Raw genomic sequence first — 27,380 nt, 5'->3', positions numbered from 1 at the left:
CATGTTTTTCGCTATCTTTACTAATTTTGAATTTTAAACTTTACTTGCAAAATAAAATAAGGCAAAACAAATTTTGAACAAAACAATTCTAAAAAGCGCCTTGTTAAGCTTATTTTAAATAACAGAATTTTTAAAATAGTTTTCTCATTTTGAATATTAAACTTTGCTTTGGAATAAAATCAAGCAATTAAACAATTTGTAATTCAAAATGTGCCTTCTTTGCCTTATTCTATTCAAAAATAATCGTTTGAAAAATAACGTAAGTTTTAAAACTGTTTTCTAATTTTGAATTCCAAATAAAATTTTGACTTCTAACTCTGAATTTGATTCACTATATAAATTATAAGTTAAGTAAAATTTGAAATCTTAACGTTAACACATTTCTTTTACTACAAAGAAAATAACAGAAGAGTTTTCCAATAACAAAACATTGAGCGATATAAGAAAAATAAAACATGATAGATCAATATCTTATTTCAAGAAATTGTCTTGCTTATAGGCATGTTATTATTGTTCTACAAACATTCTCAAATTTTTAAAGTAAAAATAACTGAATATCCTTCCAGTAGTGGAATAATAAATATAGCGAGAATTTTATAAACAGATTTTAGTACTGAAAATAAAAACTTTTAGAACTCTTTGAATATTTTTGGAAATACTCTATAAAGTTTCGAATGCTTTTTCAAAAATATTAAAAGAGATAATATAATACTTTGTAACTATATAAACTGCTGTTTGTAGAAAATGCAACACCATGAAGGAATCATCAGAATCAAATGAAATTCGCAGCAAATGTCAATTATAGGATATTATGCAAATTAATAAAGTTTCAGAGCCATCGCGCGTGCGTGGCGCGCGCAGCGCCCTCTGAATTGATGCTGAAAGCGTATAAATAAAGTGCTGTAGCGGGACGTTGAAAATAGTCTATGATTATTTGTTAGTGGCAAACGTTTAGTGAGACCTGAGTATGCCTCCACGACGGAGGAATAAGAAATTCAAGCAACTTACGGAGTTTGAACGAGGGAGGATAATCGGCCTTCGAGAAGGAGGATTTTCCTATCGCGCAATAGCAGCTCGTATGCAGCGGAACAGTTCCACAGTGATGCGAGTTTGGAAGTAGTGGACCGACGAGCACCTAACAACTCGAAAAACAGGCACTGGACGACAGAAGGTGACGTCAGAGCGCGATGATCGACACCTGCTCCGCATGGCGGTGAATGATCGCACAGCTTCCTCCAGGCAGCTGGCAGCACATTGGTCTACTGCTACAGGTGTACAATTGTCGGCTTCGTCAATTCGTCGTCGTCTGCTACGCCGTGGATTGCGTGCAAGGGTGCCATTATACAGGATTCCCCTCACGGCGGATCATCGACGGCTGCGTCGGCAGTGGGCTCTTGAGCACAGAGACTGGCGAGCTGATTGGCACCAAGTTGTCTTTTCAGATGAATCACGCTTCAATTTGTGGACCCATGATGGCCGTGTTCGTGTTAGACGTTATGCCGGTCAACGCTGCCTTCCTGAGTGTATTATTGAACGACATAGTGGTCGAACACCCGGAGTTATGGTCTGGGGTGCGATTTCGTATCATGGACGATCCAATTTGATACGAATTGAGGGTAATCTCAATAGCAACAGATACGTCCGTGAAGTGCTACAGCCCGAAGTCGTTCCTTTCCTTCAAGGCATCCCTGGAGCTATCTTTCAGCAGGATAATGCACGCCCACATGTTGCGCGGACTGTTAGAGACTTCTGTTCAGCACAACGCATGCAACTTCTTCCTTGGCCTGCTTATTCGCCGGATATGTCGCCTATTGAGCACGTGTGGGATATGGTTGGTCGGCGTCTCACTCGTGATCCGCGTCCTGCAGTTTCCAAAGACGAACTTTGGTTGCGCATACAAGCGATATGGAATTCTCTTCCTCAAGCAGATATTCAACATCTGTTTGACTCCATGCCACGTCGTATAGCAGCACTTATTGCAGCGCGTGGTGGCTGCACCAAATACTGATTTCGGACGCTTAATTTGTTTCTTTTGTTTTGAAAATTTCATCATTTATTTGTATCAGTACAAGTCGTTTCTGCATTAAATTTCATTTGATTCTGATGATTCTTTCATGGTGTTGCATTTTCTACAAACAGCAGTTTATTTTGTTAAGGCTATTTTAATATGAAACGGCACCTTTCAAACTGCAACAAACAGCTTAGAAGAAAGAAGAAAAAAAGAGCTTTAATCATATGAATTCCAAACAGCTATTTCACCATGAAATTAACTTCAGAAAATGCATACAAACGACTTTTCAAAGATGTTTGTATTGTCGTTTGCGCATAGTTATATAAATATAGTTTTCATTTTTGGCAAATCATTTGAATGTTTACTAAAACTATTCACAATAAAATTGTTGTTTGGGTGGAAAGTTTTACTTTACATCGGAACATTTTTTTTTATTTATTGTAATCATTTTTTATCCTTTTCTAGCAACATATTTATACTATCCATTCACGATTATTCTATTATTGCCATTTATTATTTTTAAACTTTCATTCGCAAACAACATGGGAGGTATATTTAAAATAAGCTTGACCTCAGCTAAAGCACAAACATATTATTTTTAGTTCAACAACCTACAAAAAAACAACTATCGAGTTGTATTAGAAAATTGCGCTATTACGTGCTTTTCAACATTTCTTTGCCATTTGAGCAAAAACAGAATACTCAAAGTTAAGCACTTCAATTAAAAAGACAAATAATCGGCTACTTGCATATCATTTAAGATAGTTCGTTTAAAGTTGTCTTAAGTAACTTTAGCAATCATTTATCTGATTTTTTCCCCTTTAAATTTGTAAACAAAAACAATCAATTGTAAACTTTTCCTCGTTATTGAAAATTGATCAGTTCTTATTATTAATTAATTTATTTTTAAATTCACTATTTCTTTGTTATTTAGTCAGTTTATTGTATTGTGGAAAAAGTGTGTCATATAGTGCTGTTTATTTTTATGGCTTATTTCCTTTTCGAATTATTTGGACACACAAAATAACAAAATGTATTCATCGAGATTTTCCTTGATTCAAAACAAGTGTACTTATTTGCTAGACGAAAGCGGAACTATGATGCATTTTGCAGAATACATTGATACAAATCCTATATTTTCTAAGATTACTTAGTATTAGATTATTCTTACATGCAATTCTTTTTAGAATGATCTAATGATAATACAAAGCGAGAAAGCGCAAAAGGGTTATAGTTAAAAGAATAATTCTGGCAGAAAAAATCTTGTGATAGTGAATATTTTTCTCCTTCAAAACTCCTGGTTTCAGTACAAAAGTCTTGCAACAGTAGACAGTTAAAGTCTAAATTAGTGAAAAATACTTGAAAATAACAAGTATGATAGCTTCGAAATCTTTTAATGAAGGAAAATTGCTGCATAAAAATTTATAAATGCAAACCAACAGCTGTAAGCCCGACAACGTTACGTAAACCAAACAACCGAGCCAAAAAAATAGCGATGCGCAGGTACTCGAACCTGCTACCATTTGATCAATACTAGTGCTCTATTAAACCAAACTCTATTTAATCTTTACTTAAGCATGCATTTTAGGTTATCGTCATTATTTCAAACACTAATTTTAAGCTATGTTCATTTTATTAAACGTGCATTTTGAGCTATAGCTACTATTTCAAACATACACTTAAGAAATGTCCATTTTTGAACGTGCATTTTTATTATTTCAAACACGCATTTTAACCCTTTAATAGGCCATTTATTTCTAGTAAAGGTGAATTAAAGTATTTTTGGAATTGAAATTGTTTTAAGAATAGTAATTGATATGAGAAAAAAATACTCATTTAGTTTATAAAAATGCCATTTTTGGTGGTAAATATATTTAACACGACCTATTAGGAACTTATTGACTTTTATTTTTCTTTATTTATAAAATAAATTTTATTAATGCTAGAAACTTCAAAAGGAATTATGTATTTTTTAACTTTTACACAAACTAACAAATGGTTACCGATTTTATTCAAACGCACTCCAAGAAAGCTGAAGTTCTTAACAAATGGAAACTTAAATTAAAAGTGGTGGGAAGTATACTTCCCACGGCCTTCGAAAGGGTTAAGCTACGTCCATCTTTAAGACGTGCATTTTTTAGCTGTAGTCATCATTTAAAACATACATCTCAAGCAATGTCCATTTTTTTAAACGTGCATTTTAAGTTAAGTCTTAAACACGATTTTTGAAAAAAAAAAATTTCGCGTATGACTTTTTACTTATTTATTTTCAGTTACGTATTTTACGAATTATAATAATTGCCTCGTGGCTGCATTTACCACCATTACCCTACGCAGAATCCTGATGTTCAAACATTTACTTGTATCGAACTAGAAAAAGAAGTCTACAAGATATAAAAAGCTTTTTCTCCAAACTTATAATCAACATGCCCTACTTGATGGATTGCAATTTCATAATCGTAATGTAAATCATACTTACTAAATAAATGGTCACACTTTACTCTCAGTACTGAAGTCTGGAGATGAAATAATGATTGAATGTTCGATAGGACACTAATTATAATAATACGAAAGCGATATTTTATTCTTTATCGAACGCTTAATCGACCCCACCAGTTAATCGCATCTACTCCTCTTCGTCTATCTCGTTTCCTGATCGCGTTACACACTTTGTTTTTTTATACGAAACAGTCAGATTGATATAAAAAGGCTAGTTTCCTCCACTTGACGAAAGTTCTCGAAAATAATCATTGAAGAACTAAGAAAATGAAAAAGATGCGTTATAAAAACAAAACATTTGTTTGGTTCAAGGTTTGACTTTCATATGGGTTTATAGAACCTTGGTCCTATAAACCCATATGATATACACGGAAGCAGAACCATGAACTTATAAGACCCAAGTGCCCATGGCTTTGTTTCCGCGTAGTCCCTTACAGTACAGGCACTTTTTCGAGTCGCAATATTAGTGATCACTCATTTCTTTTAAATAAATATCTTTTTATTATTCGAATTATGCCATTACTGTATTTCGAGGTGCCGTTCAGGGACAAGAGTGAGACGGAAAAAGCAAAAAAACTGGTGGCTAAACCATTTCATTTATAGCTGACTTTTTGGAGGAGAATAATACTTACTATTTTTAATTATTAAAATTTATCCCCATTTACTTTATTTAGAGTCATTTTAACAGTCCTGTATATACAGCGATGCCAACTGCCAAAACATTTTATAAAGTGGTAACGAATTCAAAACTTGGCATTAATTTGTTTCATTTCGCCAATACTTTAACCGAGGCCGGGATAGCCTGGTCGGTAGGGCGCTGGGCCCATGTCCAGGAGTACGTGGGTTCGATCCCCGCCGGCTGAAGACTCCCCGTGTAGTAAATGGTGACTGATGCACGTTAAATCTGTCGAGTCTCAAAGTTCTCCATGTTCCCATAACAAATCAATACCTCTGGGGGTACTGATCCAGGAGTTTCCTTGTCTTTGGGATTGGTTCAAAATTACAAGGCTACGGAGTTGAACATTAGTAGTCGTAAACCCAAAAATTAGGTCAGCTGTTCAACGACGTATATAAAAATATAAAAATACTTTAACAGACTCCCCGTGATGTGATTCTCCCCAAATAGCAGGTCACATGAATGTTTGAATTGTTTAAATGTGGACAACTCAACCGTCAATCGCATTTTTTAAAGCAAAAATAAACGTAAATTTTTCTACCACAAAGTGAAGCAAGTTAGCCTTTCTGTATAAATGTTAAAACTGTTAATTGTTTCTGGTAGTCTTGTATATTTTAACCTTTCCGAAAACAAGCTAAAATAAAATCATCTTTCTTTCCTGTTACTCTGTTAGCATTATTTTCCTTTACATATTAGCTTTTTTCATATTTTCATAGCTGACAACTAGTACGGGCGTTGTGAAATCATTTTCTTAGTAGTAGCAATATTAGTTATGGCGCATTAAATCTTGAAGTTTAAAGAATCAAAAAAAAATTTAAGGTTGCCACGGCGAATCAATAATTTAAAAAAATATGTACATAAAATCTGTTGGAGTAGTGGTGGCTTAGGATATCGAGAGTTTACCTTCCAACGAGATGAACCAGGTTCAAATCCCAGCTATGGATGGTCGATACGAGTTTCGCATTCGGCTCGTGCCAACCACAATGCTGACGAAAAATATCCTCAGGAGTAGAATTATGGATTTTAGTCTCCTTACCGTCAGGTTAACCGTGGGAGGTTTTCCTCTCCATGTAACACAAATGCAGGTTAGTTCCATCAAAAAGTCATCCACAAAGACAAATTTCTCCCAATACAGGAGTTCCTTTGTCTTCTGTATTGCGCTCGAAACAAGGCTACGGACTTGAATATCAGGAGTCATAAACCCAAAATTGGGTTGGCTGTTCAACGACGGTTATAAAATAAAATAAAATCCGTTATCTTATTATGCTTAAATGTCTTAATTGTTTTATTTGTATAAAATTCTACCTAACTTAATTCTTAACTCAACTGTTGTTTTACAATCACTATGTAAAATATTTTTCAATGACCGTACAAGTTAGCAAATATGCATCAGTTAATAAAGGTAGTTGTCGCAGCCTCCAATAAAAAATTAGTATTGGAAGCCATTTTACTTTTAACTGGCGAACAAAAGTTTTTAATTTGATTTAAAGCACAGAAATATTCAACCTCTTAGCCTTAAAGGGATTAACGTTTATTTAAAAGTAATATCGTCATCAGTTTTATAAATATTGAATTGTCTGGAAAGTTCGTGCCTATTTTCAATAGGTGAAACTCCCTAAGGCCCTCCAGAAATATTATAGTGGTAGCAAATTTATACTATAAAATGATTTTTTTGTTTTTAAAAAATGGAACATTAAATTTTCTTGATAACCATAAAGATTCGGAAACTTATTGCATCTATAGTAGTCTGATAGATGGTCGATTTATCGAATTTTGATTAAATCGAATTTTAAAAAAATCGCTCTCTTAAAATTTATTGGAGTCGTATTCTACGCATTAAAAAACAACAAAATACCTCCTAATTCCCAAAAAATATTTGTCACTTAAATAAAACAAGGACTTAACACAACTTTTGTTGTCAATAATAAATTTTGCTCTCAATACATTTTTTTGCCATACTACTAACAAATACAGAGATGCCAACTGCTCCGGACAAGCCAAAATGATTTTAAAAAATGGTGAATAACTGCAAAGTAAATTTTGCAAATATTTGACTATTTTCGCGTGCTTTTAAAAGGTATAGCATAACACAATTACTATAAAGTGGTGAATTTTATAAGCCTACGAATTATTTAGAAATAGTAGTGGATAAAAATCTACTAAATTGAATTTATTAAACCAAGAATCACAATTCATAAACTACCACTTTAAAATATATATTTGCTGTCCGGAACAAGTTGGCATCTCTGCAAATATCGGAGATATTGAAATAGGCCATCTCTCCTTTATAGCTATCTAACCAAGATTTTCAAGATTTGTACCTACCAGTTACTTTTTTAAACCTGAAATAATATAAAATGATTTGTTAGGAGAACCCGCATCCCTTTAATATCAAGTTATAATTAAAATTTAAACTAGATAACAACCAATTATTAAAATGGTTGTTATCAAATCTTAAAAATAAGTAATTTTCCGTTAAAGCGGTTTGAAGGATTACTGTCCCGATAACAGCGGATTAGATTTAGTTGCTAGTATGCAAGCACGGGAAGATTATACAAATAAAGTGGTAGTATGATTATTACTCTATTGAATATTTTTGAGCACACTAATGTTCAATTATTAGAAGTGATCTACGGATGAAAAACACCTGAGTGAAAAAGAGAGGGAGAACATACTTGTTAAATTTTATATAGATATATTTTTATGTATCACTTCAGTTTTGATAAGAAAAGCACTATGCTGTGATTGATGATGCAATGTTGTAAATATTTGTGTTATTATTGTCCTAGTCCTAGTGTTCTGATTTTATTGGGCACCTGGGGTGTTATTATTGTACAGGGATGCCAACTGTTGTACTTTCTGGAATAGTTTCAATAAAGTGGTAGCAAATTATAAAGTAAAATTTGTTAGAAACGTACAGTTACGCCTACTTTTTACTAGAGTGAGTAACCAGTTGATTGATGCTTTAACGTTGCATATTATATGATACTTATAATTTTTGATATTTAGTGATGAAAAAATTACATAAAAGGAAAAACACTAAACTAAAAGTAACTTGAATTTCGCTACCACTAGAAAATACTGTTTTATAAAAACGAAGCAAGTTGGCATTGCTAGTTATTGTGCATAGTATCCTACGATTAACCGGTTAACGCCCAGCGTCATATATATAGGACAGTTCCTTTTTTCAAAGACATTCATTGTGGTGGGAAAGTTTTTTCAATATTTTCATTTATCTGGGTGAATTAAAAGATTCTCAGATACCACAATGATTTAGTTATTTCTGACTAGATCCAGAATTAAAAGGAACAAGTACTTTTTGATCTATCAAAGACTTTTTGAATGCCCTAACAGTAGAAAAACCAATTAATTTCGATAATATATTATACCACTTTTTTCAAAAAACCACTTTTTGTATCATTTCAATAAATAAATTCGGGACAAAACGGGTTAATGAGCTAGAGTAAAAAATTTATGTAAGTGAAATTTCTTACTAAAAAAGTGATACGGTATTTACATTTGCTCTTTTTTTGCGTAGTTTTAAAGTAGTTTCAAGCATTTCGATTTTAAATTATCTTAATTAGATTCACTTGTTCAGAAAATTAACTTTTTTTTCCAGTTTTTGTTTGCCCAATATATATTCCTCGACTTACCATGAGTAATACGGTTGAAACCTGGCACTCTTTTTTTTTTCCAAATAAATAATGAAATAAAAATTACATCGAATATAAATGCTAAGAAAGTGTGCGTTTTTTTAAACTATACTTTTTTAAACTTATTATTTTATGGAGTAAAAAAATTAAACAAGAAGATATGTACTAAGTTTTCCTAACAAACTCATAAACTGACAAAACCAGTTTGATCCAAAATATAATTATTTTTCTCCAACATTTAAACTTTGAAGTTATCTTTGTACGTACGTTGGTTTTATTTTTATAAAGATCCAAGGTTACTTTGCAATAACAACGATAAGCAGATCTTACATACGGGGAAATGTAAAATCTCTTTATTGGAAAGATTTTGTCCTTTTATGCATACTTTCATATATGTAGATTCTACACAAGCTCTATAGAGAAATGAGGTTGTTCTGCAATAATTGCCCACGGCATTGCATAGGAGTGCAAAATTTATAAAATGAGTTTGCATTTTAACGTAACATATCGCGCGTTCACATTTGTAGGATCTGCGCAAGCTCTGTAGTGCACCGAAGCTGTTCTGTAACATCTGTCTGTACATCTGTTTAACATAACATGCCTGTAGAAAGTGGTGAATTATATAAGCCAACGAACTGTTTAGAAACAGTTGTGGATAAAAATCTACTGAATTGAATTTATTAAACCAAGAATCACAATTAATAAACTACCACTTGAAAATATTTACTCGCTATCCAGAGCAAGTTGGCATCTCTGTGTATATAAATCATGGGTGAAAGCCCTTATATAGCAAGACGGAAAAGAGATAAACCTGGTACGTAAAACATTTCATTCCAGCATTTTTTTCGAAAAAAATGAAATATCTGTAACTATCAAGATTTCTTTTATAATTCTGGCATATATATAAAACTGCTTCTTTTCCAAGATAAAGTAGATATTGTTGAAAAATTTAAAAAAAGAATAAGTAAACTCCTCCCCAAAACTAGCTATAACTGAAATGGTTTTACTACCAGCCTTTACTCTTTTCCGTCTCGCTTTCACCCCTGATATAAATAAAGCTACTTTTGCGTGTTCTATATAGCATTAATATCCCCCCGTGGCGCTATGAACAAACTCAGTGCCGGTCACCGGTGACCATCTTTCATTTAACGTGTTAACCCTTTCCACTCGAGAGGTGACTGTCAGTCACCATTGTCACCTGTAAATTACCCACCACTCCAATTGTGAAATTTTTTTCACCTTAATGCTTAGTTACCACTTCATTAGTGATCTCCGGGTATATAAGTTTGTAAAAAATCTTTCAAGATGTAAGGCGATTACGTTCATTTTTTTATCTGTTGAAAGGACTTCGAGTGCAAAGGGTTAAGTTTCTCAACTAACTCAGGACCCGCATATCACTGGAGTTGAAATATTTTAAATCAGTGTTGAGAAAATCATGCTGATTGAAGCCATAGTTTAGGATTTTTCAAAGATATAGAAAATTGCTTCAAATTTAATGAAACTCAACTTAGACCACTTTTCCAAATGAATCGTGTGTGGTCTTTCTATCGAGAAAAAAAATTTATCGATGCTTCTCTCTGTTTGTCTCGTAAACACAAAGTATTTTTTTCGCGGACACGAGGAAGAACGTTAAAAATAAACACCAAGGACAGCGTCCTGTTTCCGTTTATGTCCAGATTTCTCCGATTGCCAAAAAAATAGACATATTTTCATCTGTTCTACAATCATTTAACGTCTCCAAACAGGCTTTTAAATATTTATTCACGCCTTAGGAGAGAAAGAGATGATTTAAGATTTCCTCCACTTGATTTTTCTTTTCTTTTCTTTTTCTTGCTCTCTTCCTTCCAAATGTCATAATATTAATCTCATCCAAAAATCTCGATGCAACACGATCTTTTTCCTGTGGCAACAAGGGTGCGGTTGATGACAGCACGTTGCTACTGACTCCACCCACAGGCGATTGTTATCGTCTGCCCTTACGAGAAGCACTCATATTTGTCTGGATAAAATGGCATCGGGTCCTGCTGTCAGGAACACTTGGCGGATTTTCGAAGGATCGAAATTGCCTGAATCGCTCTGGTGGGGAAACAATAATCGATTAGATGAGGAAGTCCAGCGCTTGGTCAATCGATTACCTGGAATAACAATGGGTCAAGCATCGCCCAGGGATGGATTTTAGAGTTTGCAGTCGTGGGTGTGTGTTTGTTGATTCATCATAACACCTAGATGGAATTTCTAATTCGGGAAACACTCTATTTATTTAGTTACATTTCAGGCTTCTGGTCTAGTTTTATTCAAACATTCCAGAATAGTTATTATATACCATCCCATCACATCAAAGTAGAGTAAATTCGAGAAAGAGTGCTTCGAAGATCAAAATGGTGAACGAAATTATTCTTTTAACCTTTTCGGGACGGGTGAGTCATAAATGTATTCGTGCGGAATCAGGATAGTAAAAAATAAAAGCGGTAGCTAAAAAGTTTGAGCATGGCTAATTTGACTGACTTGTTTTCGCTTTCAGTTTAAATCTAACACATCCAATCCATGTGTGTTAAAAGTGTAACTGTACAATTTTTAATTCGAACTAAGTAGTGGTGAATTAAATAAAGCAAACTATTATTACTCCGCCCACAAATAAGCTGCTACAAAAATAGTTTGTCTACCAGTTTTATCATTTTTACCCTGATTATTGACACCCTCAGAATGCGTACATGACTCGTCCGTCTTGAAGAGGTTAAATAGATACTTATTTCTTTTTCATACCATTTGTATTAACAACGTCTAAGTGGAATCATATTATAATTTTATTAGTCAAAACTTTCCTACTATAAAGGCCTAAGTACACTTTAACACGTTGAACACCACGCTAATTTTACATGACTTGCCCATCTGGCCACTGTTAATAACTAGTACAAATTAAATTTGCAAATATTAGACGGATTTTGCTATTTTTTAGAGGGTTTATCTAACAAAAGTGGTGAATTATATAAGCCTACAAATTGTTTAAAAATAGTGGTGGATAAAAAACTACTAAATTGAATTTATTAAACCATTAATCACAATAATAAAGTAAATTTTGAATAAATTTTCTGCAATTCCATAAAAGAGTGTAAATTTTATAGTTCTATATGATGTTATACGCTGTCAGCCAGCTGTTTTTCGCGGCCTAAATGTAATTTCAGTGTCAGCCACCGGTGGTTGACGCGGCCTAAATGTAATTTCAGTGTCAGCCACCGGTGGCTGACTCGGCCTAAATGGAAAGTCCAGTGTCAGCTACCGATGGCTGACGCGGCGCTCAACGTGTTAATCAAATTTCAGCAAAGCAACGTTCAAATAAATATTGTCCAACATTAAGTTTTCCTCTCTCCCCCTCTGTGTGTGTGTGTGTATTTTACTATATCTTATAAAAATTAGATTTAACCAACATTCAAGTTGAAATGTAATGTTATGAAATTTGACAACTTTGTAAAAATTTAGAATTAAATTAAAATTCATTAGTCAAATTTAAATGGTGAGCCCTGTTAATTAATGCTCAAACAAATGTTACAACGAATATATCGAGAAAGGCATGAGTTCCAAAAGACAAATCATATTATATTATAATTATAAATTAAAAATACAGATTAAAATTATAAAATACAGATTAAAAAAGATACAAATAGACAATATAAGGGGGATAAGTAAAATATTTAGAAATTTTATGAGCAAATATTTACCCAAATTTCAAAACACGTTCAAGTGACAAACCTTCAAGTGATGCGTGTCCAAACTGACTTGATTATAATAGTTTGGAATCTTAAAGATAAAATCGCGAATTAAATTAAAAATTTACTTTAAGTAGTATCAGCAAAGCTAAAACAAATTAAAGTATGCATCTCTGTTGATGTGATGGCCCCTAGCATTATGGTGTTTACCACTCATTTCATTGGTCATCACTCTAAAATCACTCAAAAGATTGATTAATTGCTTGAATGCTACCCAAAGGGTTACTCGCATACCGAGGTACCGATAAATTACACTGGTTTACAAATGTGTGCGTAAATAAAAAAGATATAAATTGAAAATAGTTGAAATAAATTCAGAAAAATTTAATAAAAAAATGGCGGCATTAGATGCACCTTTAGGAAAAAAGCAGTTAAAGGGCTATATTCAGCATTATAACGCACTCATATAGCATATTAGGGCTATATTTAGTATTATCATCAATCCATTCTACATCAAACAGTTCATTGAAATCGCTGGCTGTGCACAAACTGGCTTTGCCATAGGACTTAGTTTGTTGATAAGTATGTTAATGTCTTCTATTTTCAAGCCTGATATGATGCTGTTTTTACTTATGCATTTTGGTGGCCCCAAAATGGTGCACCGATAAGACATCTAAGAAGTTTTCCTTCGATTCGAGAGTTTTTTTTTTTTTTTTTTTTAGAGACACTGGTAAGGTAGTTATTGCAAGACAGTATAGAGCTAGTTGTGATTTTACGTTACAGTCCAGTATGGATGGTCCAATCACATTTATAAATGCTATAATTAGGAAATATGAGTCTTTTGCTATGTTTGATGTAAGTTTCTGTAACTGCCATAATGTCGGGATTCTATTGAGAATTCTATCGAAAGATAGCTTTCAGCAGACGATAATCACAAAAAATGCGAAAAAGTAAAAAGCAGACAGATTTGCCATGTTATAAACGAAGTACAAAAAGCAGACGATAGTTGTCAGGAGTTAAGCCTATCTCTTCAAAATCCAAACGACTTCTTATCCTAATGTTGGGATAGCAGCTGCTCCACTTTTTGCATAAGTTCTAATAAAAGGGTCACGAAGTAAATAGTAAAAATTAGATAATTGTGTCCATTCCTTAAAAAAGCCTCCACAAAATAACTGAAATAATTTAATTTCATGCTTTGAATTTTTGATATGTAGAGGAGAAATATTACTTAAACTTAAATTTTGTTACCACTGGAAAATATTTTTTTTACTAAGAGGACCTAGTTGACATCAATGCTAATGCAAACTCAACAAGCAAGGTGCTTGCTTTACAATATCAGTCACTCCAGAGACTCTAAAGTCACTCACATACAAACTGCTTATATTTTTTAATTTTACTGTAATTTCACGATGAATGGGATATGGGTCTTCTGCGCGGCCCAGGTGCCCAGCTTTTGTTAAATAAAGTAAGTAAGTAACTAATGCAAACTCCAGGTATTAATATTTATATAATTGATATTTTTTGGTATTCAAAGCTATATTGCTTTTGCAAAATAAACCCGAACTTGTGCTACTATGTAATTTTTTTCTTTCCTTTTTCTGATATAGGGATCATTCCTTTTAAAGGAATGAGTTAAGGTAGCTGTTCGAATCGTATTGACCAAAAATATTACTACGTTTTGTTTCTAGATATTATCATTAAAAAAAAAGTATTTACATTGATATGCAAAACCAATCAATTAACAACGAGATAGCTAGCAAAATAGCTTTTCTTTTCTTTAGTATTTAGTTAAAAAGTAATACATTAGCCGAAGAACTTTTAATAATTGAATGCTCACAACGGTTCACTTCTATAGATTCTTTTGTTTAAAAAAAAAAGCAGACTGGTCCATGTTTCCTTATTGCCAGATCCACCCACCCTATTGAAATTGGTGGAACTACTGTTACAATTCTATCAATTTCTGATTAAAAATATTCCTCGCTGGTAACAAAAGGCGAAAAGAATAATTTAGGGATGACGTGCTTTAAGCTCAATTGACAGATAATAAAACCTATTGATTCAGATGTTCTAATGTGAGCGAAATGGCGCCATTTACGCCAAACGTGCATAAAGTTAATAAAATAAAGCGTCAACATCAAATACTATAGAAAAGCGCAAAACACGAAAGTGTTGGGAAAATGCTGTATAACCTTACACAAAGGAAGTATTTATAAAATATAGAAAGTCGGTATTTTGATCTTCCATTAGCAAATGATATATATCTGAATTTTCATAATTTGATAGAGTTTTAACAAATAGTAGTAGACAATAACGTGAGATATTTGCACTTTCATTGAATCCGGCGTATTATTATGATTATTATTTTCACTTTGAAGGATTTTTTTTTTTTGTATGAATCGTCACGCTAAGGTGTGACACTAACCACAGTCGCTTCACTTTTTACGACATAACGTGCGATCATTGGACGTTAAAGATCGGACAAACGAAACGACAAAAAAGGGGTTGTCCAGAAAAGAAGCACGCTCTCGCATAAAGTGAATACTTCATTTGGAATATATTTCTTACTCAAATGATTCCGTTTATTCTATGACCATTGTGGGCAGGTTCGGTTATCTGATATGTATGAAGGGTCATTTGCGAGGATGACAATGTCCGAATTATAATATCAATCGTTTTTTTCAAGTCAGGTAGCCTTGCAGAGTTACTGAATATAGTCTGATTTGCATTTTATTTTCCTTCGATAAAATGATGCCGAGCCAGAAATATACAGGTTGGAGATAATTGTCCTGGAATTGTTTAGAAAGCTTTTTATCGAAATCTTCAAATCCCAAAGTTATTCTCCAGTATTGGAGACTTTTTACTGGGGACCATACTAATAAATTAAACGGAAATAATGTTAAAATTATCCGCCAAAATAACAGAAACATTTTGTAACTATGCGGGCAGGTTGAGATAACTTCGAAAACAGCTTTTTGACTACAGTAAAAGCTTGAAATGACGAGTACAGCAGATTTACAAGTCCAATATTACGATAAGTTTCCAAGCCGCAGTTAAAAGGCTAATGTTAAAATGTATAATTTGTATGTTTGTAACGGGTTAAGTTATAACGAGTCAGTAGTCGTGGATAATTTACTAAAGAGACTCTTGAAAAAAGCGTTAAGACTAGTTTATCATGTAAACGAAGATATTTCTTTAAAGAAAATAAATATTGCGTGGATAGATAGTAATTATTGAAGTTATACTTCTTATGCGACTTCCAACAAGGTTGCGTTAAACGTTTAACGCTACATTATTATTGGCCGGGAAATCACGGGGTAGGATCCAGCTTTCCCTCATTCATTTCCTTATTGTTTTGGTTCTCACTAGCATAAGAATAATAAAAGTATTGTTTTTCTATAAATATTTTTTTAGTTTGTTTTGATACACACATAATTTAATAGGGTAGTATTTTTTATTTTCAAATTTAGTGGATAACAATTGTAAAAAATGAGTGAAAACAATCCCACGGACAATGCGACGGATTTATAAGGTTATGTCAAGGTACGTCTTCTGTGAATATCAATTGATTGTTAGGTTCTCTCTCCTGAAATTACATTATGACGCATTCACATACATTATTAATACAAATACATTTTCCAGGGCGAGACGATGAGGTAACCACAAGCACTTCCACTGGTTCAAGAGGTCCACGAGGGAAAAATGCACAATATTACCGTGATTACAGAGCACGGAAGAGAGCGGAGTAGGAAAAAGAGTCGTTGAATAGAACTAGTGATCCTTATACGACTGCTGATTCTTCTACAATTAACGTCGCAGGTTGCGAAGTTTAACTTCTTCCGTGTGGAGGGACTCCACGCACTATTTTTTTTCTCACATTTTTACGCATTTGCAGGGCCCTGCTTATTGCTAACATAGTTGATAAAATTCTTGGCGAATATAATTGAATTAATCTTGGCGAATTAATACGGGAGCATCGTTCTTTTCCTTTATATCAAATTAACAGTTATTAAAAAAAACTGAAATATGAAGATTAATTAAAACTAAACTTTACTTTATACATTGAAAAGAAATGGTCATTAAGGTAGCGGGGATTATTAAATTTACCTTTAATTATTTTTTTCTGCTAGCTATAAGTTTGGTTTAAAAATAACTATGACAGATGACAGTGACCTATTTACCAAGTCGTGGTTTCTTTGTGGTTTCCTTTTGATTGTGCATACCTTATTTATAGCGATAATTTTGTATATTTCGAAGGATACTGTTATTACTTGTTGTTCTTTTTTTTTCTTTTTGACCAACTGCAACGTTTAGTATTTAAATTAATAGTGAAGTTGTGGGAGTTTTGACTATGAGTACAATGTGACTTAGATCGGTAGTTTTCAGTGTTTGGTTCAAATTGACATCCCGTAGTCACCATTGGTTGGTTTAATTGTCATTTCATTCTCATCACTGATTGGCTCAAATAGATATTCCGTAGTCTTTTAATGGTTAGTTCAAATAGATATTCCATAGTCTCACTGATTGATTCAAATAGATATTCCGTAGCCTTTTAATGGTTAGTTCAAATAGATATTCCATAGTCTCACTGATTGATTCAAATAGACACTTCGTTGTCCCCATTGGTTGGTTCATTTAATCATTCCGTAGTATCTACTTATCGATTCAAATTTAAATTTTTTAGTCTCCAAAATTGGTAAAAATAGAAATTCCGTTATCTTCACAAGTAGGTTCAAATAAACATTTTATAGTCTAACTAGTTCAAGCAGACATTCCGTAATCTTCTTTGACTAATTCTCACAGAATCTCCGTTGTCTCCACTGATTGGCTCAAGTACAAATTTCATAGCATTTCAGCGGTTGGTTCAAATAAATATTCCACTTTCTTAATTGATTAATTTAAATGGACATTTCGTTGTATCCACTAGTCTATTCATATAATCATTCCGTAGTCTCTACTGATTGGTTCAAATTTACATTTTTTTTTAAATCTCCGCGGTTGTTTCGAATAGACATTCCATATTTTTCGTAGGTGAATTTAAATAAGAATTCTATGGTCTGATCATTACCAGCTGATCCTCCTCACAACTGATTGTCTCAAATAGATATTCCATAAGTTCAAATGGATATTGATTCAAATGATTTCAATTCCAATCATTGGTTTCAATGTTGGTTCAATAGATATTCCATAGTCTCGCTGATGGATTCAAATAGAATTTTCATTGTATCCACTGGTAGGTTCACATAATCATTGGTAGTCTCTATTGATTAGTTCAAATTGACATTTCTTAGTCTCAACAGGTAGTTTCGAATAGACATTTCGTAGTCATCAGACTTTGGTTAAAATAAACAGTCTTTAGTTGGATTAATCGAACAAATACTCTGCATACTCTGTTGGTTCAAATACATCACAAATTTTAATATAACTTTTAAATAATTACGATATACATAATACGAATATGATAATTATATAATATGAACGGAGTTAAAATATAACTTCTATATGTGATTTTAATTATGAATTAATAAATAAAAACTTCAATTGATATCTTTCGATAATTTGAAATGTTATTTTATTAAATATATAATGAACGCATTTCTGTTTTCAGGCGTATGTTTCCTGCCTACAAAGTCCGGGTGAGCGGCCTAGACAAGAAAGCTAAATACATTCTACTGATGGACATTGTGGCAGCAGACGATTGCCGGTATAAATTCCATAATAGCCGGTGGGTAGTGGCAGGGAAGGCCGACCCCGAGATGCCCAAGAGGATGTATATCCATCCTGATTCACCATCCACTGGTGAACAATGGATGCAGAAAGTTGTCTCCTTTCACAAACTGAAAATCACAAACAACATATCAAACAAGCACAGCTTTGTAAGTAGTATTTTATAATCAAATATTCGATAATAAGGTTGAGGAAAAATATAATAATGAGCCACACTTACAAATAATTCAGAAATGAGCTTTTTAAGTTTTTTCTTTTTCTTTTCGAAGGCTTCGTTGTCATATAAAATTATGCTTTTTTACGAATAATATATTGTTTTCCTGATTGCCGTGAGTTTGCAACAGTTTCTGATTTCAGAATAAATAGAATAGTATAATTCAGAAATACCATTTTCAGAATAAGAATAGAAAGCTAGCGTTATTATGAAAATGGTACAAAACGTTCATACGGAGAAAGCCAGTTTTGTGGAAATGAAAACCGTTTGCGGTTTTTTCTTCTTTTTTTTAAAAATATTTTAAAACATACTCCAATGCTGCATTATCTGGGTTCATAAAAATGTGTAAAAACTGAGAATAAGACAGTGAGTTTGATAATTTTCTTCTAGGTGGAAAAACGTCTCCAAATTATCGATTTTTAAAAAAGTTTATAGTTAGTTAAATAACATTGGACTTAGAGATCCATAAAAATAATAACAAATTAAAAAAATAAGAAATAAAAAAAAATATAAAATAGGCAGCTATAAAATAAGAAATAATGAAATATAAAATAAGAAATAATGAAATATAAAATAAGAAATAATGAAATATAAAATAAGAAATAATGAAATATAAAACTATGAATTAAGACATAATGAAATAAAAAATAAGAAATTATCGAATTAGAAATAAAAAAAAAAAAATAAGAAGAAATAAATAATTAAAAGTAAAATAAAAAATAATAAAATAGAAAATTTTTAAATACGAAATAATAAAATAAAAAATTATTAAACAAGAGCTTCCTGAAATATTAATCACCACTTTGTAAACTTTTGCAAACTGTGGCCACCCTGTAAATAATCGTTTGAAAAAACAGCACTTTTTTAAAATATAAACGAATGGTGAAATAATTATTACAAAAAATAGGAGTAAGAATTTCACTTGTTACTTTAATATGCAGGAAGGTTATGAGGATACTTTAATATGCAATGAGGTTTAAAATGTAATATGTAATAAGATTTGTATAGTTTTTATAATAATAATAAAAAAAATATTTAATTAAATCAATTGTAAACATCTGTTTTAAATGTGAATCAGACATGAATGATTTTTAGGAAAATAATCATGTCCGGGAGAAAACGATTTTTTTCCCCACAATACTAATAAATAATCGTTTGACAAGGGATGAGTGACAGTTGCAATTGAGACACCATCGAAAAACGACCAATTATAGCTCCCTTCCATCTGCACTTTTAGATTGTCCAATTTCGCAACACCAAAGCCCATCGTGAAACTGACAGTCGACGACATCTTAAAACGACAAAAAAAATTACGTTCTATTTAATGTATTCTAATCGGGTTTTCATTTAATTGACAGCGTACGCCCTGTCTAAACCACATACGCTTTCATTAGTGTCCGTATTTACCTCTGTCAAAATAGTTCGAAAAAGAAGACATCTGCTTTCTTCGAAAAAGGCATGCGCGGAGAGAAATAGAAAGGAATCAAAAAATGTTCGAAAATCTTTTGCAAGACGAGATCTTTGCATTTGATCACTGCTATCTTTTAACTGTACCCACCACTTCGTGATTTGGAACTTAAATCCAAACAGCGGTTAACTGTCATCCGCCGGAGGGTACGGGGTGGCCCACCGATGGAGTTGTAAGTTCTCGGGGTTATTCGAACTTCCAAATCCAACACGCAATCGAAGCATTTTGATGGTGAGCTTTTTTAACGTTTCCTCTCATTGTAAAGATTTTATTTGTAAATACTTCGATAATATTTATTTACCAATTTATTTTTATGATCAATATTATCTGTACATTGTATTCAGTCAGGTTAACATAGATTCTCAGTAGCAAATGGCAATTATAAAATGGTTAGTAGAACTGAATTTGCGTTTGAAAAATTATTAGTGTATCATCTTGTAGCAACAGGAGTAAATAATAGAAGATAAGGATTCCTTAGAATAAGAATTAGAACGAATTAAGATAGAATAAGGATACTTAGTAAAAACCATTTTATTTTATATTTATTTTATAATCCCCCACAAAAAAATGTTTTTCTTTTTAATATAAATATGCAGCAAAAGATCATATAATATTTTATACAGTGGTAGACTTTTCAAATGCCTCACCACGCGAGGTCAAATGCCTTGTGGTTCGTATGAACTTTTGAATCATGTACATGTAGTGGGGTCGAAAATAACTTTAAATCAAATTTACAAAGCATAGAATCATACATGAAAATATAAACTTAGCTGCCACTAGAAATTTTTTAAATTAGTCAAAGTTATTTTGTATTAGCGGAATAATTTTAAGATGTAAAGTTAAGAATTAGGCTATCCCAAGGATATGTTTAATGTTTGCAAGCATTCGTTATGATTAAGAGTCGTTGTGGTTACTTTAATGTTTACATGCAGTGATGCAATAATTTTTTTTAATTATGATTTCTTAAAAAAAGATTGGTACATTACCTCGGCAACCACTAGGAAATTTACTGCACTGCAAATTTACAAAACAAAACAAAAAAAAATCTTTCATTAAAAGATAAACTTATCAACCACGAGGAGAAATTCTCCGAAAAAAACGTAGAAAGTTGGCAGCTCTGGATAATATAAGTAACTAGCAATAAAAATAAATAGTTATTGCAATAGAGATAGAATAGTTCGCACCAAATTGAAAAATTTATTTAGAAAATATTAGATCATTTGGTTTCTATCTAAACCCGCCTCTTTTCGATTTTAGGGTATGAAAATAATCGACAAATACGCTAAAAGAAAATAATTAAACTTATAATTTGATGTAAAAATTCTGAAAAAGCAGAAATATTTCAGAATTATAATAATGAAAATAACTGTGGTCATAAATTTACATCTCTAACAGCTTTAATTCGAGTGAATTTGCTTAATCCTCTATGCGCCATAAATTTAAATTTATGCTCTACTTTTGAAACTCCAGAACGATATGTCAGATCTCATGTTTAGATATCTAAACATGTATACATGTTAAATTATGTCAGTTCACATGTTTAGATATCTAAGCATGTATACATGTTAAGATATGTCAGATCACATGTTTAGATATCTAAACATGTATTCATGTTACGATATGTCAAATCACGTGTTTAGATATCTAAACATGTATACATGTTAAGATATGTCAAATCACATGTTTAGATATCTAAACGTGTATACATGTTAAGATATGTCAAATCACATGTTTAGATATCTAAACATGTATGCATATTAAGATATGTAAGATCACTTGCTTAAGATGGTGATCATCAAAGTATAATTTATAGAGTTAAAATACGGTCATTCAAAATTTTATTTTTCTAAATATGCTATTCTGCTCTTAAACCTGAATTCAACATGTAAAAAAATCTTTTAAAAAATGCCTAATAAATAATTACAAAAAATTATCGTAAGACAAAAATTTTTGTCTGTTGCTTAGTACTTCCTATTCAAAAATTCCAGATTTAAAAATTACACATAATTATGTAGGTATAGAATTTAGTAAAAAAAAGACATTAAAATGCTTTTAAAGTACATTAAAAAAATTGTTCAGAGGCAAAATTGTTGTTTTATTGCTTAAAACTTTAAAAATTATTATAAAGTAAAAAGAAATATATATTAATGCATGCTTGGAACTAGTTATATATGATAAAATACTTTTCAGGTACATTAAAAAGAAGAAGAAAAACTATCGACAATTTTTTATAAGTTTCACTACTTAACAAAAAAATTATAATTGGTAAAAAAAAAAAAAAAATCGTTAAGAATGTATTTTTAAAACTAATAAAGTGATGATAGATTTAGTATAATCTTCAAACTTTAACTGAATTGACGATAAAGTTGAAATTAAAAGTTGTAAGTCCCTGACTGATAAACAATACATAGTAAAACGGACCCGTAAACACTAGAATAAAAAAAATTTATCATAATTTTCTGAAAGAAAATTACGAACTATTCTTCATCACAGTTATTTGTGAAATAGAGAATCTCTTCGAAAACACGATTTATCTCCATAAATATTTCAAAAATGATAAAACGCGCAATTCATTATAATTATATTCTGAACCATAACCCAAGGTGTCGTCGTAATTAAATGAGTGCTTTTTCTCCCTTTTTCTAGGGTATTAAAATATCTGATCTTCTATAACTAGCGAATTGTTTTTTTTTTTTTCTTTTTACAAAAAAAAAAGCAGGTTTTCAGATTACTATCAAATGAATTTTCATACAGAACGCGTACGCTTTCCGTCGATTATATATTTTTGCGACTGCTACGTGACGCAGCCACTCCCGCAGCGAGTTTTGATTGGCAGTGGGAATGACGCGTCGCTTATCAATGCGCAAGAGCTTCCGTTACCATAGTAACGCTTGAAACATAACTGTCAATCATCTTTATTTTCTGAGTGAACAATTTTTTTTTTTTTGTCAGATTATATTTTTACACTTTGTTTTCATTTTCTTTTCACTTCAGTTGTGTGAGAAATTTAACAGCTTTAATGATTAAGGTTTTTCGTTTGGAAGCTGTGATTTTTTTTTATTGCATTAATTATATCTTCGTTTCTTTTATCTGTATATCTTTATGCTTTAACTTCAAAAGTCATTATAAAACTAAAAACATTTTGATCACAAGTGATATAGTTTATCTTGATTACGTCAAATTGCAGACGATAAATTTTGCGTGGAGAATAATAATTTTAGAGCACTTTTTAGACGAATACGTTTTCTTCAGTTGTAAATCTAAAGTAATAAACAATCACTGCTAGGCAACAGGCATGTCGTATTAATAACTTATTATTGAAGTACAATAATATTCAAAGCATTTATTAAATATTCATGAATTTTATTTGGAATGAATTTGATCGTTTGTGAAAATCGAAGCAATGTTCATGTTTTTATTCTTTTGCATGATTTATTTATAAATATGACTCTTAACTTATAAATTACCTACTTTCATGGTTAATTTAAAACTCATATTTTATACCATCAAAATATTACTGTCAATTATTATATTCCGAAAGAAGTTTTTTTTTTTCATTTTTTTTTTCTTTCAGATTAATTTTTTATTCGTTGTTTTCATTTTCTTTTCATTTCAATTATGTGACAATTTTAGCAGCTTCATCATTTTTTATTTTTGTTCATTTCAGCACTGTAATTATTATAATATTTTTCGTTATTTCTTGAATATTTGTTATTTCTCTCCTCTTTTATTTATGAAATAATCCTTTTAATTAACTGTTTAAATGCGTTTGTTCAGTTGCAAATCTAAAATAATATAAAACCACTGCTGAACAATAAGCATGCATTATTAATATCTTATTATTACGGTAGAATAATAATTCAAAGCATTTATTTGCAATAAATTCGATTGCTTACAAGAATCAAAGCAAGGTTTATTAATTTACTCTCTCTCTCTCTCTCTCTCTCTCTCTCTCTCTCTCTCTCTCTCTCTCTCTCTCTCTCTCATGCGTTATTCTACAATTATGAATGTTCTATTTTTAAAATAACTCTTACATTAAACAATCATTATAATCAGATTACCTTTCTGATGCTTAATTTCAAATTAATATTTATATCTTCGAATTGCAGGTAAATATTCATTTTATTTATTTTTTCGAGAATTAATTGTTTAAAAAAATAAGAATTCTAATTTGTTTTAATTTTAAATTTAATAGCCACACTAGTTGTAAAACTCATTGAAAACAATCTCCATGTCAAAATATATTTTTTCAAATATGAGTATGAAAAAAATATTATATTTTTGAAAAATGAATTTTTTAAATTAAATTTTGAAGATAATTAGCAATCTCATTTAAGGATTTTATTCAGTTCTTCGCTCATCAAAAATTTTATTTTCCAATTAAGTTCAATTATTTAAAGTATGCAAACCCAAATTTAGTTATTTAATATCCTAGAAAAAGCATAAAAACTCCATTTTAAAAGGCATGATTACTTTCATAATTTAATTATTCAACAATTTCGACAGTTACGTGTTAAAAATATTATTATAATCCCTTTTATTCTTAAGCCAGGAAACATAGAAAAAAAATTTTGTTAAAAGAAATTAGCATCAATATATCTTCTTATAAGTTTTTAATTAAATATTATTCCATCTATTTTCTCAGTGTTTTCTCTTTTTTTTTGTAGTTTATTTTAAAAATTTGTAGAGTCATTTATTCTAATAGTCAGTGATATGAACTTATTGACACGAAATTCGCTCGTCAATTTAAAATTTTTTAGTCTAGTTTAGATCGATAAACTTTTTAACCGCCCTGTTTGTTGAAACTTTCTTGATCGTTTGATTTCTCAAGAATGCCAAGACCAAAATGTTGCGAATATTGTCAGTTCAGTCCTTCACGTTATATAGCCAGTACAATGTCATTTTTAAGATTAACTTTCTCAATGCACCAGAAACTTTTTCAATTATCTTATGTTTTATTTTAATACCAATTGTCTTATTTTAACCGTCTTACGTCTTATTTTATTAGTAATTATCCTGATTCATTAGTAATTATCTTATTTCATTAGTAATTTTCTTATTTTATTAGTAATTATCTTATTTTATCAGTAATTATCTTATTTAATTGGTAATTATCTTATTTTATCAGTAATTATCTTATTTTATCAGTAATTATCTTATTTTATCATTAATTATCTTATTTTAACAGTCATCTGTCGATATTTCATGTCTTATTTTAATCTTATGTCTAATTTTATTAGTCTTATGTCTATGCTTTATATCTTATTTAATTGTCTTACGTCTTATTTTATTAGTCATTGTCTTTCTCGTAATATACCAAGTTAGCATCATCAGATACTTCTTTGCATTGTTTAAAGTCTTTGTATGGCTTCGCTAGCATGAGTTTTGTTTTTATTGCTCCAGTTCATTATTAATATATATTTATATATTTATATTTCTTATAATAAATATGATCTAATACACTAAATGTTTCAATAGAAAAAGGAATAGATTTCATAATTAAATCAAATGTAAATTGTTACTTCTTTCAAAATATGTTGTTTTAAAAATTAAAAGCGTTAGCAACTTAGAAAACCTTTTTTCCTTCATGCTAAATTGTCTGATTGGGGGGGGGGGACGATGTGGTAAGATTCAATTATATGCTTTCAATCTATTTAATTTTCACAAATCATTTAATGTTGGATATTTACATCATTCGGTATTACTTTACGGAACATGCAAAATGCAAGGCCTTTCCCCAATCAGCATTTGAGAAAAATAAGTATTTTAGATTTATCTATTCATTTTTTTCTGCCTAAATTTGACGAATACAAATCTGTTATCAGCATATTTTAGTAAAATAATTAAACATTAGGCGTATCTCTATTTTATATTTGTAATAAATATTTTAGTTTTTGCATAGTTTACTGTCGAAAAAATATTCAGCATCAAATAAAGCGGTTTTCATCAGTTTAAATAATAATAAAAATGTAATTCAAAAGAACTAAAATTCGATAAATGTGCAGCATTTAATTATTTACTCAAAATCACTAACAGCATAACTTCATTCTCTTTTACATTTTTAAGAAAAAAATCTTTATAAATTCTAAAAATTATCAAGCGCTATTTCAGAGCTGTGAATATTCTGATCTAGATTTTTTTTTCTTTCCTTATGAGGTAAAAATAATAAAAAAGAAATATGTAGATGTTTAAAAAAAAAGAAAAAAAAGTTTTGATTAAACATAAATATATATAGAAAAGAGTGCGTAGTGCTTTTAAAAAGTGCTTAATTTTCCCTTTTTCAAAATGAGATTTTTCCTTTACTATGTTGATTTTCGCTTCGAATTATGCAAAAAGGCACAGTTCACATTGTTCTATTCAACATTTTCACAATTAATTCAACCCCTAACTGTTTCGGCATATTGTCAGTTCGTAGCGTATGAAAACGCCATTCGTTTTACACGATTCAGAATTTCATAATTTTTGACAATTGTCAAAAACAATGCCAAAAGGTTTTTTTTTTTTTTTTTTTTTTAGATGACGGTTAAACAAGATAAAACCGTCAACTGTCAAAAACTTTCCATCCCTGCCTAATTAATGATATTTTTTAAAGTGCTTGAAAATATTTTTTCATGGCTTGAAAAGTGCTTAAAAGGTGCTTATTTTTTGTTGAATAGTTTGGCTACGTACCCAGTAGGAAAAAAAAAGAGAAAAAAAACTTTAGTATATTTTGATAATGCTCAAGTGGGAACCTTTAAATAGCATTGAGAAGTCTTATTAGTTGTTATGAACATCACTATGGATATTACTTATGGATATATCACTATGGATATTACTTATGAATATATCACTATGGATATTACTTATGAATATATCACTATGGATATTACTTATGAATATATCACTATGGATATTACTTATGAATATACCACTATGGATATTACTTATGAATATATCACTATGGATATTACTTATGAATATACCACTATGGATATTACTTATGAATATATCACTATGGATATTACTTATGAATATACCACTATGGATATTACCAACACTATTACAGCAGCACTAATTTTATAATTTCGCGCCTTTTTTGAAAAAAATATGAAGCTGTGGAATGATCTCTATCTGTAAAGTCTGTTAAAGAAAAAGAAAAATAAAGAAAAGAAAGGGAAAAAAAATTAAAAAGAACATCGAAAAAACCAAAATCGAATATTTTTACTTACATCATAGAAGGCGAGGGTACAGGCCTCTTTACTGAAAGATGTCGTTTCCTTATTTGTCATAATTAACGTTTAAAAAAAAAGTCTACAATCTGGCAGAATAATCAAATACTTGCCGCTGCTGTAAAAAGAGAATAAGACGTTTCGCTATAATAAGTATTGATTTCTAACTTGTTACGTAACAAGGTTTTATGTTCACACTTTTTTACACACCATACTTTCAATT

The 27,380-nt window shown here is 30.9% G+C and overlaps 1 protein-coding gene across 1 annotated transcript in view; it reads left to right on the top strand.

The window, feature by feature from the left end:
- The window catches only part of LOC107450980 (T-box transcription factor TBX3-like), a 99,630-nt gene that overhangs the window by 36,821 nt on the left and 35,429 nt on the right, over positions 1–27,380 (top strand). The window contains 1 exon segment of the mRNA NM_001323825.1: positions 18,149–18,416. Coding sequence (NP_001310754.1) covers positions 18,149–18,416 — 268 coding nt within the window.

The sequence above is a fragment of the Parasteatoda tepidariorum genome, chromosome 4 (assembly GCF_982258835.1).
Source record: "Parasteatoda tepidariorum strain Cologne lab strain chromosome 4, Ptep-v5.0, whole genome shotgun sequence".
In the NCBI taxonomy this organism is placed as follows: Eukaryota; Metazoa; Arthropoda; class Arachnida; order Araneae; family Theridiidae; genus Parasteatoda; species Parasteatoda tepidariorum.
Note: the sequence above shows the minus strand (reverse complement) of the source record. Positions and strands in the feature narration are given on the sequence as shown.